Source organism: Camelina sativa, chromosome 2, assembly GCF_030686135.1.
Source record: "Camelina sativa cultivar CO46 ecotype springtype chromosome 2, ASM3068613v1".
NCBI lineage: Eukaryota > Viridiplantae > Streptophyta > Magnoliopsida > Brassicales > Brassicaceae > Camelina > Camelina sativa.
Genome location: NC_141881.1, coordinates 13,759,678 through 13,776,331, shown reverse-complemented (window position 1 = coordinate 13,776,331; position 16,654 = coordinate 13,759,678). Strand labels below are relative to the sequence as shown.

General features: G+C 35.7%; 3 protein-coding genes, 1 non-coding gene and 1 pseudogene across 4 annotated transcripts; all 5 read right to left on the bottom strand.

The window, feature by feature from the left end:
- Positions 1-4,161: 4,161 nt before the first annotated feature.
- Positions 4,162-4,999, bottom strand: LOC104719160 (dirigent protein 12-like). Its single transcript, XM_010437024.3, has one exon. It carries the CDS (start codon positions 4,938-4,940, stop codon positions 4,377-4,379), a length of 564 nt encoding a protein of 187 aa, XP_010435326.1. The 5' UTR covers positions 4,941-4,999; the 3' UTR covers positions 4,162-4,376.
- A 938-nt stretch (positions 5,000-5,937) lies between these two features.
- Positions 5,938-6,021, bottom strand: TRNAY-GUA (transfer RNA tyrosine (anticodon GUA)). The gene is given in 2 exon segments: positions 5,938-5,973; positions 5,985-6,021. It is a non-coding gene; the product is annotated as a tRNA-Tyr (tRNA).
- A 497-nt stretch (positions 6,022-6,518) lies between these two features.
- LOC104719170 (translation initiation factor IF-1, chloroplastic) lies at positions 6,519-7,455 on the bottom strand. The gene is made up of 2 exons (XM_010437034.2): positions 7,292-7,455; positions 6,519-7,013 (listed from the first exon to the last, which is right to left on the bottom strand). Exons 1-2 carry the CDS (start codon positions 7,372-7,374, stop codon positions 6,671-6,673), a joined length of 426 nt encoding a protein of 141 aa, XP_010435336.1. The 5' UTR covers positions 7,375-7,455; the 3' UTR covers positions 6,519-6,670.
- A 176-nt stretch (positions 7,456-7,631) lies between these two features.
- Positions 7,632-11,667, bottom strand: LOC104719179 (putative disease resistance protein At4g11170). Its single transcript, XM_019230023.2, has 4 exons — positions 11,529-11,667; positions 10,277-11,390; positions 9,647-9,958; positions 7,632-9,314 (listed from the first exon to the last, which is right to left on the bottom strand). Exons 2-4 carry the CDS (start codon positions 11,270-11,272, stop codon positions 7,920-7,922), a joined length of 2,703 nt encoding a protein of 900 aa, XP_019085568.2. The 5' UTR covers positions 11,273-11,390; positions 11,529-11,667; the 3' UTR covers positions 7,632-7,919.
- On the bottom strand, positions 11,525-15,065 carry LOC147948567 (putative disease resistance protein At4g11170 pseudogene; annotated as a pseudogene).
- Positions 15,066-16,654: the final 1,589 nt, after the last annotated feature.

Genomic DNA, 16,654 nt, shown 5'->3' with positions numbered 1-16,654 from the left:
ATAAGCAATTTAATTAGACATAAGATTCAAAGAATTATTTGTCTTGATATTATTATCTACATATACTGTTTAACAGTTTTTCTTTTTAAGATCTCTGACTATGAGACGAAAAAAGCATTCAATTACTTAAAATAGCTCACATATTTTAAAACTATTAAATATTTTATTTATAATTAAACCTGAAATTTCGAATGCAAAAATCTGAACTGAAAGCACATGATAGATCTGTGGTGGAACTATCGGATGTCTTAGTTTGCCTTTTAAGATATAGCTAACAGCCTTACAAATAAATTTTGCTCAAGTCCTTTCATTTTCTTCTGTGATGGATCTTTCTCTTTTTTTCTAAAGCCAAAAGTGAAAAGTTTCATTATTGTAGTAATAATTTTAAAAGTTCTATACAAATACAGGCAGCACATGTATAAAGTGAGATAAAATCTCTCCATAAAGTGATTATCTCAATCGCTTTACATGCAACGGTAGACCTAGTAAGAAGTTAGGAGGGTCAGCTGGCCTTCCTAATATTTAAAATTTATGTGTTTAGACCATCTGTAATGATTTTCTCTAATCTTTCCTCTATAATAGAGGATTTCTATAATAGAAATGAGTTTTGCTCCAATGGTTTTCTCTATTTTTTTCTATAATCCAAATAGATTCTATTTTTACTTTACAATCAGTGGCGGAGGTAGAGAAGTATTAGGGGTGTCATATGACACCAATGAAATTATAAAATTTGGTTTAGCTTTTATTAAAATAATTAATTGTACATGTCTAATCAACTTGTTGACACCCCTCTGAAATTTAGTTGACACCCTTCAAATAAAAATATAACTCTGGCTACTCTATGATTTTTTCATATTTGGTTTCTATTAAGGTTTTTCTATAATTTTAAGATATTAACATATGATCATTGGGCTTTATTGACAAACTGTTAGGCTTAGGCTTAACAAAATTTTAATCGATTGTATATTTGTATGGTTAAACATAATTATAAGTTGATCAAAAGCATAATTTTTCAAAAACTTGGACTCTTCCTCTTCCATCTTCATCTTTAAAATGTTTTTAAAGTATGAGTGAGCTTAGAATTTATATTTATAATGAACTTTTGTAATAACATTTTTTTAATATAACCTTTTCTTTAAAAAAAAATATTATGACACCCATAAATAAATTTTCTGGCTCCACCACTGTTTACAATTAACACCTTATATTTTTAAAAATTGCAAACTAACTCATTTCACTTTAAATTTTGTAACACTTTCATAAAATTATCTTTTGCAAATGGTAGTCTCAATATTTTAGAATAAATATTTATACTTCAATTTATATTATTAGTTCTTAAAAATACTTATTTTATTTATTTTGATCATAAATAAAAGAAGTTAAAGATTAAGAGGACTACTTTGCAAATAAAATAGTTCACTTCTATTTATAGAGGAAAAAATAGAGTTCTTCTATAAAAAGATAAAAAAATAGTAATCTCTATTATAGAAGTGAAAATAGAGTACCATTGGAGCAAAAATTACTCTATAATAGAGTATAGAGGCAAAAATAGAGTACCATTGGAGATGCTCTTAGTTCTTAAAATTTCTCATAATATTTAATTTTTTCTGCTTTGCACCTCTTAAAATTACAAATAGTATGTGTATAATCTTTTAAATGTGGTTCAATTTCTTTATATTTTGAATTTATTATTTACATGTTTTACATATATTTTATGTATTTGACCCCTGGTTTTTTCATAAACAAAAATTTTCTTGATTTATTGTTTCTAAAATCTTTAATAACAGTTTTACATTATATATTGACCCGGGTAAAAAACAATTCCTGGACAAGTTGGTTCTTATCTTTTGCAGGGCGTCTCCAGCTTATCCAGTCAGTTTTTACAAGCCTCACAAGTCTCTGGCTCTCTGCTTTTCGGCTACCAAAAAAGTGTACTACGGAGGTTGAAAGTCTCTTCTCGGCTTTCCTATGGTCGGGACCAACTCTCAGTACTAGGAAAGCAAAGGTAGCTTGGTCTGATGCCTGTAAGCCAAGAAAGAAATGAGGCTTAGGTATTCGGTTACTCTCGGAATTGAACACTGTTAGTCTCTTGAAACTTATTTGGCGGCTGCTCTCGGCAAAAGACTCATTGTGGGTGAATTGGTGTCACACAACTTTACTTCGGGATAAAGCTTTGTGGTCCGTTAAGGAAAAAACAAGCTCAGGCTCATGGATATGGCGTAAACTCTTGAAATATAGAGACAAGGCCAAGCTATTTCACCAAAAGGACGTGCGTTCTGGAACCGATACCTCTTTCTGGTATGACATCTGGTCCCCCCTTGGGAGGCTCATTGGCCTATCAGGATCTCGTGGTATCATTGATATGAGTATATCCCTCCACAGTACTATCGCTGCAGCCCTCTCCACACATTGTCGACGTAGACATCGCGTTCCTGTTCTAAATCAGATTGAGGATGCGATGGCCTCTCTTCGACTAACTTCTAACAATGATATCTCACTCTGGAAAGCAAAAACTGGTGTTTTCAAGACAAAATTCGCTGCACATGATACTTGGCACTTAGTAAGGCAGAAACTCTCGGTCTGTGAATGGTATAAGACTGTCTGGTTTAAATACTCTACCCCTAAATACTCCTTTATCACTTGGCTCGCTATGCGCAACCGGTTAGCAACGGGGGACAAAATGCTAATATGGAATGGCACATGTGTACTCTGTGCGGCGGCCGTCAAAACACGAGATCACTTGTTCTTTTCCTGTCCGTACTCCTCCCAAGTTTGGTCAGCTCTCACTGGGAAGCTCCTGGGTAGCCGGTTCACAACAAGTTGGAACTCCCTCTTGCCCATACTTTTTGATACAGCTGGCCGCCTACACTCCTTTGTGTTACGATACACTTTTCAGCTCACACTCCATAGTCTTTGGTCCAAAAGGAATCGCCGGCGTCATGGTGACTCCACAACACCACCCCAAGTTCTCATTGCAATGATTGATAAACATATTGGAATCGACTAAACACCATGACAAGCATTCCAGTGAGAGCTATTGATTCCAAAACCATAGTTACTAGCTATTGATTTATTAACACTTCTACTTTACTACTCAGATTGAAGCTGCATTTATTGTAAAACAATCTTTTTTGTTGAATAGAATTTTACATTCATACAAAAAAAAGAGAGCATAAAGTATAGAGTTCGTTAACTTGGTTCGGTTAACCTATATCCCTGGAACCAAGTCTAGAAACCATTCACTAAAAAAAGGCCACAACCTACAATTGTTATATGACATTCACCACTCTTTCCTAGATTTACAATGAAATTATGAAAGAAAACTACCACCCATTGTCTTTTCCGACTAGTGTAGCTTCAACAAACCAACTCTGTGAATCTTGTGATGTCTTACAGCCAGTGCCGGCGTTGATGCAGTGCAAGCGGTGCTTTTGCACCAGGTTTCATTTAAAAAAAAAAAAATTTAGGAGGCTTTGAGCCCTCAAAGTTTAATATTTTTGATAAAAATGATTCTAAATTTATGAAATCTACAATTAACACCTTAAAAACATCAATTTCTTTTTTTTTTTTTGCACCATGTCCAACAACAACTTGAGCCGGGCCTGCTTACAGCATCAACACATCAATGTAGTCTTCTGCGACGACTACAGATTCCCCAGAGATACCACCAACAGCAGATCTTCAATCTCTTCTGGTGGGGCGACGTCACACACACGCCTGTGTGTCTCTGTCAATAAAACCAAGATGCGCAACCTTTTCTTTTCGCAGTTGCGTTCTATTTATATTCTTCAAGAACCCTAAGCTCCCCACGCTTGGGCTTCCCTTTGATAACAGGGCTCATGTCACTTCTCTTATGAACTCGAAGCACACATGGCATTTTTCTACTTTAGGATCGTCACTTTATATTCTTCTTTCAGTTCATGTCTGTTTCTCTCTACAACCACTCTTTAAAACTAGTTTCTTGTGTCACAACAGACGTAGACGTTTGTCTTACACATACTCTTCTGTTATATCATGTATCAACTCTTGTGTCACACACTTCCTCTGTTGCCGTCTTCATCAACATAGCTCGAGTATAACAACCAGTTACAACTACGCTTTCAATACATTCAGGAAGAAACCAAAAAGAAAAAGAAAAAAAGAATTACGACTCTATATCCATTTTGGGACGGGAAAACTTATTTTTTGTTTTGGGTTTTACAGTGGCCCATAATACAAACTTTATGACGTTAAACTTTACAACACCAATACACCATTACAACGCGCTGGTTTATTCAATAACAATTTATTGGGATTTATTATAACAACATCAATAACCAACGGACAAAGCGCAATAAAATGTTTAACACACAAACATCAAACCCCAGGACACAAAACTAGTAGCATTCATAGAGTTTAATATTCATTTCTACGCAGAAATACATACTGCCTTGAACGAATTTGGTCTCGAGCGTAGCAATCCCACGAGTCATGAGGAAGTCACCAGTCCCACCAACGATCGATAAGTCTCTGGTTAGCTCCATCTCCATAGCATACGGATTAGCACCCATTATGGTAAATGTCCCTTTGTGCATCGTCGAATTGAATACCAATGTCCAAGCAACCCAAGCGTTGAAATTCATCTTCATGTTGTAGAAGTAGAAGCCTTGGGCACGAGCCACTGGTTCCGAGAGATAGTTCTCGTCCATTGTCACAGGGTTGTCCATGATCACAAACTTCCCAAAGTTGAAGTCTCCGAATCCTATAGGGTTCATGATTGATGCTGACGTGGCATTAGCCGCATTATTACCATCATAGGTGATGTCATGGAGGTAGAGGACGAAATGCTTGCATGGTTTCATTAGGTCGAATGACTTTTGTACACACGAGACAGCATTGGATTGGAGAAGTAAAATGGATAAGAAGAAGGATAATACTTGTTTGTAGATTGGCACTTTCATGGTTAGAGAGTAGAGTATTTAGTAGAAATGACTAGTATATTGATTTTGTGGGTATGAAGTGGGCGTTAAAAACCTTTATTTATATAGTACATAATTAAAATGTTTTATTGTTCTTTTGGTATAAAGAATGGGGTTGAGAGACGCACATTGGTTTTGTTGATATTTTTATTTTTCTTTAGCTATATTGCCAAAACCATTGAATTAAAATCGAACTTAAGATTTCAGGACACTCGTCACTCGGATAGTTACTGATGGTTCAACTACCATTCGTCTTGCTTTTATTTACCCGAAGCCATTTCATTTCCATTTAGTAATATGTTAAGTAACAATGGAGACTTAGTTTCCAAACATTATACTCAACCTCAAAAATTGGTTAGATCAAATAAAACACAAAGTACAAAGAGCTAAAGAATTGACAACTAACCCGTATCAGCTCCTATGAAATGATTGATCTCAGTTGGTTTAATTTATACATGTAAGACAACTAGTTCGTTGTGGGCTACACAATATTTGTCTTGTTTTGGTAACGACAAGAAAATATGTTCATGCTGAATTTTCTTGATTCCTAGTTTAGATTTCAATGTACATCAACAAGAAGAAATATTGTAGTTGGAGTTTAGATCTAAATGAGTCTCCAAAATTTTGAATTTTCCATAGAGATTTTATCGGATGTCCCCGAAGAGATAAAACTAAATCTTGTTACCTATTTTAACTTTCACATAAAATCATAACAACTACAAACAAAGTCTTCACACAAAGCAATCTAATCTTTAATTCCGCCCAAGTCCCAACACTAGTTTTTGTAAAGTACAATTAGAAGTACGTGGAAGAAGAAACATATATTAAGAGGATTTAACAAAAATTTCTATATTTTTGGAAGAAGAAACATAAAATTTCCACATTTTTGCCCAATTAGTGACAAAAAAAAAAAAAGAAATGAAATTATGATCTTTTTAGATAATAAAGAAAAAAACCAAAATATGTTTTTGAAAAAAAATCCGACCTGCCGGAATCGAACCAGCGACCTAAAGATTTCAGCAATTACTACAGTCTTCCGCTCTACCAACTGAGCTAAGGTCGGTCTTTGATTAGGTTAGAATTAAAATATATTAAACGTTTAATAAAGATCGAGTTTGCCTAAACGCTGTAAGCTTACTTAACTCAGTAGTGACTTATGGAGTAGGGACTATGGTCTAGAAGAATTTGGGGACATAGATTGATAAATTACCAAAAAAAAAACAAAGATTTCATCTAACAATAGTTATCTAAACTTTCATAAAAGCAAACCAAATCCAAAACCTTAAACCCGGAACTATGAATGTGGTTTCCTAAAGGATAAAAAACAGAGCATTCTTGTTACATACATGTTCGTTCACAAAAGGGCTTTTACAATGGCTTCTAGTTAGGAAACAAACAGAGCATAACAACAAGACTACTAAAACTAAAGAACTTGGACATTCAGACTCGCTGTACCGACGAAAAAAAAACACTAATCACGGTGCATAGTAAGTAGTCCATTAAAAAAAAGACAGGCCAAGATGTATGTGCAAGCTTTACGAATTTAGGAGAAGAAGAACATTAACACGCGTAAAAACCTGAATAACGACGATGTAAAAACCCTGCTGTACGATTACATGATTCTTTTACCCATTCAAACTTGCCTAAACTTAGAAAAATAAGAATTGACAGGATCACAAAACACACTTAAAAGAGTGGTGAGTTCTTTACTCTTAGTCTCTACTGCTCATTCTGAAAATGATACGACCTTTAGTTGAATCATAAACACTCATTTCGACTTTCACTTTATCCCCGGGGAGTATCCTTATGAAGTTCTTCCTAATCTTACCACAAATGTAACCAAGAATGTTGTCCCCATTCTCCAAATCAACTCGAAACATCCCATTAGGTAGTGATTCTGTAACCAAACCTTCGATTACGGTTTTGTTGCTCCCTTCTTTAACAGGCGGCTTGGCGGGTTTGCTTCTGTTAGCTCCACCTCTACCTCCACTAGCTCTCTGACAACGTATCACTGGTCTGATACTCACTGAATTGCTTGCACCAAAGTTCATTTGTCTGTTTACAAACACAAAATACAAACAAAACAGTTAGCTGAAAGATTGTTTCAAAAGATGATCCTAAGCAAACCATCAAACCAACCAAAAGAGTCGATTTTTATTCATCAAAACAATTAAAATAACCAAAAAAATCGATTTTTATCATCAAACCAAATTAGCAAACTGTAATTGAAGGAACTAACTTCACTTCGAGTGAACAAACAGTGATGTTAATTCATCACGAAACTAATTTTGAAAAGATGAAATGGGAAGAATCGTGAAATTGAGAAGGCTAACCGAATCAAAACCCCGTCCGTGAACCTGAACTGACGGGGAGGAAGAAGAAGTTGAGGACGGAACGTGGAGCAGAGTTGAAGCATTGTGTATCGCTGCTTCTTATCTTCTTCAAATCCCTAAAGCTTTGTTTCTTTTGTTTTTTTAAGTTTTATCAATCCTCTTTTGAAACGACCACAAGCTTTGTCAAAAAGCCTTTGGTCCAAAATTGGCGTTACTACTAGGATGTGATACGCTGCGTTTAATGGAGGCAACTGCAATTACATAAAGGCCCAAACTCTCTATTCTTTGATCTTAATTTACACTTCCAAGTTTTCCAAGTCATACGGTGCTCCTTGGCTAGTTTTCTCTAAACAAAATCAAACATTTAAACTCCCAAAATCAAATAAAGTAGACACATATGTCTCCTCATATGTTATCAAATTGCTCACACATATCAAAACAGAACTGTTTTACAATATTTCAGAAACACTTCTATTCTATTGTCTTGTACGTAGTTGAGGCGAATGAAATATGAGGTACACTAAAAAGGAACATCACCAACACATTGACCATGTAACACCTTTTTATGGCTTATGCTGTCTTCTTCACCGAACGAAGCCTTCTTTATCAACTATCATATTCACAGTCGTTATCTTATTTTATATATGTTGAAACCTTTTCTACAGGGCTGTAGACATTCCAAGCTAAGCCTCATTTTTTTTGCTCCAACCTTAATCCATCTCCTAACAGATTTATTCCTGCTGGTTCCTTCTTTGTCTCCTTGGATAATTTCTTCAATATCACTACTAGTTTCCTCCTGATCTGCATGGATAACTTCTTCGATACTACTACTACTACTACTACGACTATCATTACCAATCCAACTACTACCAAAGTAATGAGGAGCTGATAGAGACCGAAATTGCGATGTCTCATGAGGCTCCAAGAACTGTAAACCGCATTCTTTTACTTCGCATCCATTAGGGCCGCGACTCTCAAAGGAAACAATCATCATTTTGATTGGCCGTCGAAGCTCCCATTGCGTTGGAGGATGTGGTGGCAGTAATCCAAACTCGCACATGCAAAGATGATCACTTTCAAGAAATGGAGCATCAAGACGCTTTGGCACAGAATACGTTCTCGGTTCACACAATACTTGTTTGTAGAATTTTATATCACAACCTTGAAAAGATTTTCCCGCTCCAAGCACGAGGCATACCTTAAATCTGTTGAACTTTGAAAGATCAACCTTATCTGAATGGATCATTATTGAATTTCCCGTACTTCGAAAGGGGAAGTATGCAGGTACTTGTTCACCAGGTAAGGTAGCAACTTTGTATGCGGACTGGTGGATGTAAACTGACTGGTGGATCTTTTCTTGTGCTCTCTGATCTAGCTTTAAACAGTTAGTGAAATTCAGGGTGATGCTTCTGTTTTGAAAGTGGCCATGTAGTCTTTGAAGTGACTTGCAGTTCACAGCTGTTAAGGCGGATACTGAGCCTGGAAGCTCCGGTAGCGATATAATATTGATACAATAGGAGATGTCAATCATGTTCAGCCGACGAAGATATTTGAGGTAGCTTGGAATAGACTCCAATTCTAAATTTCCTCTCAAACATAGCCTTTCTAAAACATAAGGAACGTGAACCAATCGCTTTACCTTAGTCCTCTCCATGCAAATTTCTACAATTTTACTCCAATATTCAACTGATGGAGGCACTGTAGTGATCGAAGTGCCTTTTATTTTGAGAAGACGGATATTGGTTGAAATCTCTGGAAAGGTCTTCAATCGAGCGCAATATCTTAGGTGGAGGAACTCTAGAGATGATAAGTTGATGTTGGTTGGGATGATCTCTAACTTTTGGCAACAAGACATCTCTAACAAAAACAGATTTTGAAGGTTTTGTATAGATGAAGGAAGCTCTACCAAAGACTCACACCAACCCAAATCCAATGTGTTTAGGTTTGTTGCTTCCAAAAGATTTGGAAGGATTTCCAATTTCCGAGAGTTATACAGATTCATTATCTTGAGGTTTCTAAGCGGCTGCACATAAACACAAGCACAAAGGACATCATATCAAGACAGAACACAAGACTCATAAAAAACTCAAACTATGCAAATTGAACAGTGAACGCCCAAAAAAAAAAAATTATATCATCTCTATATCATTGGGAAAACGATCTAGAAACTATACAAAATTGAAAATTGTAACAATAAATATCATAATCCTACGTTAAACTGAGATTGGATTAAACATAGTATGTAAAAGACATAGATCGACCACTCTATTCCTTGCAATTGTTGGTATTGGATTAGAAACCTATAAATCAATTAGTTAAACTTTGGAAACAAAAAATTATATATATATATCTAACCTGAACTCCACTCCATAGCTTCTTAAGCTTGCTATGAGACATGTTGAGTTCGACAAGACATTCGGGTCGAAAGCGAGAAGGGAAATACTCGAGAGGATATGCATCCCACTGTAATAACCTCAATTGCGGAAGATAGCTTAACCCTTCTTCTGGTAACAACAACTTGACTTTCATTTTATCATCTACAGGGCTACTCATATAGAATTTTAGATATAAGAGGTTCCTCATATCTTCAAAGGTTTTCTCACTTATATAGAACTCCTCTTTGATCTCACTCATATCTAACGATATACCTAATACAGTTCCCGTACCCTGCAAAACAAAAAAGTTTCAGAAAGACATATATAATTTTATATAGGAGAGCGATGTCTAAGCATAACCATAAATTTGAATATATGAAACTGTAACAGTTGATGAGATATGTTATCACAATTTCATGATTCTAGTTGTTTATGATATTTTATTTAGTTCTATAAATAAAATTCGTCTAGAGTTTTCATATTTTACATTTCATATTCAAAAAAATTATTGGCTTACTCTCTAACATATATGTTGATGCAAATTCTTGATAAAAAAAAAAGTTACTGGAATTGTTGCTTTGGTGTCTTAAAAAAAAAAAGAAGAACTTACAGTATTATTTGCAAGGACGCCACACGTCTCTCTAGCATTCATCAAGAACTGACGTTTTCCTGGCTCGTAAAGAGATTGCTCTCGAACAACTTCTCTCCCCAATTGTCGAAGTAAGGAGTGCATCTCGACTATACCATTCTCATATATTTGTATGAGAGATTTATCAGCCAAGACTTTAAGTCCAAAACTAACATCCGAGTCATTGTTAGCTATGACCATCTCTTTCACATAGTTTTTGTGATGACCGCTAAAAAGACATGCAATATGAAGAAATAAAGCTTTGTCATCCTTATGTAAGCCATTATACCCGACTTTTAATACTTTCTCTATCTCTCCATCTAGTCGATTTTTTAGCGTAGGCAGGGAAAACTCCCACTCCTCCTTACTCTTTCCACGCATAAACGAACCAAGAACGCGTAGACCCAGAGGAAGATGACCAGCAAGAGCTGAAATCTCAATTGCAAGGTCCTTGAAATTATCTGATGGGGAGCTTTGATTAAAAGCATGCTGGCAAAATATAGTAAGAGCTTCTTGTTTTGAAGGATAAGCCACCTTGTACATGTGGTTGATTTCGTGTGAAACCAAAAGTTGTTTGTTTTGAGTTGTCACGATGATTCTGCTCTTGTTACCAAACCATTGAGTTTCCTTTGCTAAGGCTTTGAGTTGCTCAATATTGTCCACATCGTCAAGAATAACTAGAACTTTCTGGTTCTTTAGCCTTTCTTCGATGGCGCCTAAATGACGAATTCTCAAATCCTTATGATCAAGAAGTTTGGACAAAAATCTTTGTTGTAAACGCAGCTTCAAACCATAGTCATCAAGGTCAGCTTCACCATTATAACTTTCTTTAACATTCTCCATAAATATAGAAAGTTTGAAGTTCTCATGATATACATTATATAAAGCTCTAGCTATGGTAGTCTTACCAACGCCTGCAGGACCCCATATCCCTACTATCCTCACTCCTTGAGACTCAAGGCATAACAAAGAGTCCATCTTTGCAATGTGAGCTTCAATTCCAACCAAGTCATTGTAATATTTTTATGGCGTTGCATTTAATAATTTGTTTAGTACATCCTTGGTTATTTCTGTGATCATATATGCTTCATTGTCCCTGACGATTAAAAATAATATCATTCGAATACCTTCTAACAATTAGTGTAAAAAAAACTATATTATCTCGAATTTTAGTCTAGTACCACACTACATTTTAAAATTTAATCAAACGAAAATAAGATATATAAAAACTCACCAATCTTGAGGATGATCTCCAACAATATTGGCAGCATGAGTCAACGCCTGCCTCCATTGGTGTTGTTGCTCTTCCGTCTTACCATAACAAGTTTCCAAGAAAGTTATTCCAAACTTTCCGGTCTGTTTCCTTACATGAGATGGATCCACTTTGTAGAAAACCGGCATCACTTTTTGTCCTTGTTCTTCCTTACATTTCAATATCTCGACCAGCTCGTCCAAACACCAGCTTGATGAAGCATAGTTCTCTGAGAACAAGACTACTGAGATCTTAGATTCTCTAATGGCTGCTCTGAGCTCTGGACCGATCGTGTGGCTTCTTTCGATATGGTCATCTCTGAATGTCACTATTCCTTTACTTTCAAATTCTTTGAGCAAGTGGCTGAGGAAGTTATTACGGACATCTTCCCCTCTGAAACTTGGGAAGACGTCGTATCTCCAAGAGTTTGAAGAAGAAAATGCCATGGGTAGAGAGGAAGGATTGAAGATAATATTTTGGTATCTTTCTTCTGTTTGTAGTTTCTTAGAAGAGCAATTAATGGAATCACATATCCTGCCAAAGTTATAATATAAGATTTTCAATGAATTGACTTGGTAATTTCGTTTGTATTATCATATTGCAAGTGGACCCTTGTACATATAGAACAGGTCAACATACAATTTGTACATATCAACTTGTTCTACATATACAAGGGTCCAGTTGCAATATGATAATGCAAACTAAATTACCAAGTCAATTCATTGAAAATCTTATATTATATCTCTTTAGACTTTTTAAGTCTTTGTAGACTTTCACAAAAAAAAATTAAAGAAATTAATAAACTATATATGGAAAGATATAAAAAAAGTTTTGTTAGAACATTTCAGAAATATTTTTTTAAATAATTAAGGGTTGATCTAAATTTAATCCTGTTTTAAAATCTCCGCCTAGCACCGATTACATCTCGTAAAATCGCTAGACTCACCTTCTCTACTTCGATTAATGACTAATCTCCGCCTAGCATTAATTATTGATTATGTCTGTTTAATTCGATTATAAACCGTCTAATCCGATTACTCCCAGCTTAGGGGCTGTTATTGAATAATGGATTTTAAAAGAATTTGATGTATTTTGGAATCCAGTGTTATTCAATTAGGTATTTAAAAAAGTACATTAAAATCTGCTGTTATTGGATTATGGATTTATTTGATGGATTTTAGAATTCTTTAAAAATACTGTTATTCAATGTCCATTGGATTTGGTGTTATTTTAGATTTCAACGTATTTCACTTCAAAAAGATGAACAAACAGAATCCCACATATTTTTCAAGTATTTCAATCTCTTTATCTTTCTCTCTTTTTTCAAAATTGATTCAAGAGATTAATCTAAGAATTAAGAAATAAAATATAGTTATGGCCAAAAGACCACTGTGATCTTTCATTTTAGGGTTTGACACAGTTTGCAGATCCTCAGATCTGATTCTGCCTATCAAATTAACTGTTTACACAATTTCACTGGTTTTTCTTATATCTCTGGTTTCATTTTGATTGAAGATGTTTGTTCCTCTTGTTTTTGTTTCATTTGATTGAAGAACAGGGGAGAAATCACATAGAAAGAAAACTTTAAAAGATTGATTTTCCATCTCAGATCCAAAAAATCAAAACTCTTAACAGCTGAATCAAACAACAAGAGTCTCTAGCAGAGATCTACCACCATAAATCAAGAAGAAACCCCAATCAGATCTCCAACTCAGATCGACAAAACCAGAAAATATTGCCGGGACATATTTTTGTTTTATTTGATATAATTATGAGTAATTTATTTTATTTTTATCTAACTTCAAAAATAATAAAATCTAATGACTTTCAAATCCATTAGTAATGTCATTCAAATCCACTAATAATGACAACAATATCACGTTAAATGAATTAGAAAAGTTTTGAATTCTAAAATCCACTAATAATTGAAATCTATTAAAATCCTTGTTCAATAACACCCCCTTAGTTTTATGTATACAGATTATTTTTGGAGCTAAATATAAATTAAATATATTTTTTTTGTTATTTAGACATTTAAATTAAGAGTTTGTGATGTTTTACAATAACTAATGCACAAATTTTTACATCATAAAATTTTATTTTATAGTTACGTTTTTATGTGGTTACCTTAATTTTAAAGATAATACTATAGTTTTATATTTTATGTGATGTTTTTCTTTTGACATAAATAGAATTATACATATATTTAATATTATATATTTTATTTTATTTTTAATTTAATAAAATAAACCTAAATTAATCTCCAATTAATCTTTAATCTCTAATTTTCTCGTTAGACGCTATGCGGCTATGCCCACCCTGACCGTGTGACTAGCATCTAGCGATTTATGAAACAGGGGATTTAAATGTCCAACTATGTTATTCGTTAATTAGCCAAATTTTTCCAACTATCTTTCCGCTAAATTATTTCTAACTACATTTTGTAATTATAATTTACCATTTGTGATTTGAGACCTACCCAAGGATTCGTATGGTATGGGGGAACAAAAAATACAACAGAAAGGGTTGCCTGACCTACATGGCACACATCCGTGATCTGTTCGTATTGATCTTGAACGAACAAAGCCGTTAGTTAATCATAATATTATTGAATGTGTTAACAAAGTTATCAAACTTTTATTACGTGTAAATTTTCTTTTGATATAATAAAAACTACGAAAGAAAAACAGTCATCGGGTAATACCAAATAAATATCCAAAACAAGTAAATTCGGGTAGGAGAGTTTATCGGTTCGGATTTTATCACCATTCAGTTTCGTTTCTAAGCAATTTATGTTCGGGTTTTTGAAAAGAAAACTATAAATTTATTCAACTTGAATAATTTTATTTTACAAATTTATATTTTGACAAATATAAAGTATCATTTATTTTGACAAATATAAAGTATCAAGGGTCCCTGATATTAAATGTGTAAACAAAGTTACAAAACTTTATTACCTAATAAGCTAAGACTTTTAATTTTGTTTATAATAAGACACTTTCTGTAACAAAGGAAATAATCATCAGGGTAATACCAAAAAATCAATATCCTAAACAATTAGATTTAATTGATTTTGGAGTTTGATTGCTTTAGTAAATCTCAGCATTCAATTCTCACAGCTCCACTCTCAGAGGAAATGAATTTTGGTTTCCTAATGACTGGCTCCATGCATTGAATTACATCTCCGACTAATCATTCCATTCTCCCATCACAAGCCCACACTCGTTCCGTTTCCCAACCTGTTCCACGTCTTGTTTCTCCCGTTTCAGCGACGCGCACGGGCCTTCAAACACAACTTCTCCGCTACGCAACAGCCTCATCAGTCCGCTTCTACATACCCGACAATCCATCACTTTGCAACCCGCGATGCTCACTCCATCTTCTTCGGTTCTTCTCTTTCCTAAGATCTTGAATATGCTAAGCACCTCAACTTCACCAGCCACCTCCAGCTCCGATACTCCCGGTGCTTTCTCTACTATCAAGTTCCCAATGTAGAGAATCAATCATAGTGATTGCCATATCAATCACAAATGATGATTATCGACACAGATCTTCCTCTTATGTAAAGTCGTATATTTGCACATTCATTGTTGTAAGAATGCCCTAGCGTATTCTCCTTGTATAAATACTTCAGTCAAGAGCTCAATAAGAATCATCCTTTACATATTTCTTACATGGTATCAAGAGCAACGATCTAAACACAAAAAAAAAAAAAAATTCATTTCTTTTTCTCTTTCAGTATGAGCTCTTCCCCTAATGAGTCTGCTGCCACTGTCTCTGACACCATTGTTGCTAATGCTCACACCTTTATCAACATCAACATGAGTAATGTCCCTAAACTTACTCCCTCTAACTATCTCATGTGGAGTCTCCAAGTCCATGCGCTACTTGATGGCTATGGTTTTGTGGGACATCTTGATGGTTCTACCGCGGCTCCACCCACCACCACCACTGTTGCTGATGTCGTTACGGCGAATCCGGCGTTTCAGATCTGGTCACGACAGGATTGCCTCATCTACAGTGCTCTGCTTGGAGCGATTTCGTTGTCTCAACAACCGATTGTCGCTCGTGCCGTGACCACTCATGAAGTCTGGACAACTTTGGCGTCCACCTATGCCAATCCCAGCCGTGGTCACATCCTTCAGTTGAAGACTCAACTCAAACACTGGACCAAAGGTGACAAAACAATTGAGGTTTACCTTCAAGGTCTTGTCACCAGGTTCGATCAACTTGCCATTCTAGGCAAACCAGAGGATCTTGAAGATCAAATTGAGATGATTCTTGATGGTCTTCCTGAGGAGTACAGGCCAGTCATTGATCAAGTAGAAGGACGCGACACACCTTCGTCAATCACATACCTGCATGAACGTCTCATTAACCATGAATCCAAGCTTCTGGCGGCCACTTCCGCATACTTGTCTCCGGTACCTGCCTCAGCAAATGCGGCTCAGCGTCAACACTTCAACAACCAGCATTCTCAGAACCTTTCCTGATCCAACACTGCAAACGGGTCCTCTTCTCAGCACTCCACTCCGCCTGCTCATTTTCACCCGAACAACCGTGGTTCTCGTCCATATCTTGGTCGTTGTCAGATTTGCGGAACACAGGGACACAGTGCTCGTCGGTGCCCTCAGTTTCAACCACTAACGACACAGTCCAACTCACACTCCTCACCATGGCAACCTCGTGCCAACCTTGCTGCTAGCGCCCCGCTCAATGCAAATCAATGGATCCTTGATAGCGGTGCCACTCATCACATCACCTCTGATCTCCAAAACCTTGCTCTTCATCAGCCTTATCATGGTGGCGATGGTGTTGTGAATGCTGATGGCTCCAGCACTGCAATTACTCATACTGGTTCCCTCTTACTTCCATCCCCATCTCGTATTTTAGAAATACATAAAGTGTTATGTGTTCCTAATATCAAGAAGAATCTTGTTTCTGTGTACCGGTTGTGTAATGCTAATCAAGTCTCTGTTGGATTTTTCCCTACTCATTTTCAGGTGAAGGATCTCAGCACGGGGTCCCCTTCCTGCAAGGCAAAACCAATAATGAGTTATATGAGTGGCCAATGACTGCATCTCCAGCTGTGGTGTTATCTGTTACCT

Excerpts from the sequence above, each read along its gene's own strand:
- LOC104719160 (XM_010437024.3), bottom strand. The coding sequence starts at position 4,940 with ATGAAAGTGCCAATCTACAAACAAGTATTATCCTTCTTCTTATCCATT.
- LOC104719170 (XM_010437034.2), bottom strand. The coding sequence starts at position 7,374 with ATGCTTCAACTCTGCTCCACGTTCCGTCCTCAACTTCTTCTTCCTCCC. Across the intron at positions 7,014-7,291 it reads ACGGACGGGGTTTTGATTCG|ACAAATGAACTTTGGTGCAA; the intron begins GTTAGCCTTCTC and ends GTTTGTAAACAG.
- LOC104719179 (XM_019230023.2), bottom strand. The coding sequence starts at position 11,272 with ATGGACTCTTTGTTATGCCTTGAGTCTCAAGGAGTGAGGATAGTAGGG. Across the intron at positions 9,959-10,276 it reads GCGTCCTTGCAAATAATACT|GGTACGGGAACTGTATTAGG; the intron begins GTAAGTTCTTCT and ends TTTGTTTTGCAG. Across the intron at positions 9,315-9,646 it reads AGCTATGGAGTGGAGTTCAG|CCGCTTAGAAACCTCAAGAT; the intron begins GTTAGATATATA and ends GTTTATGTGCAG.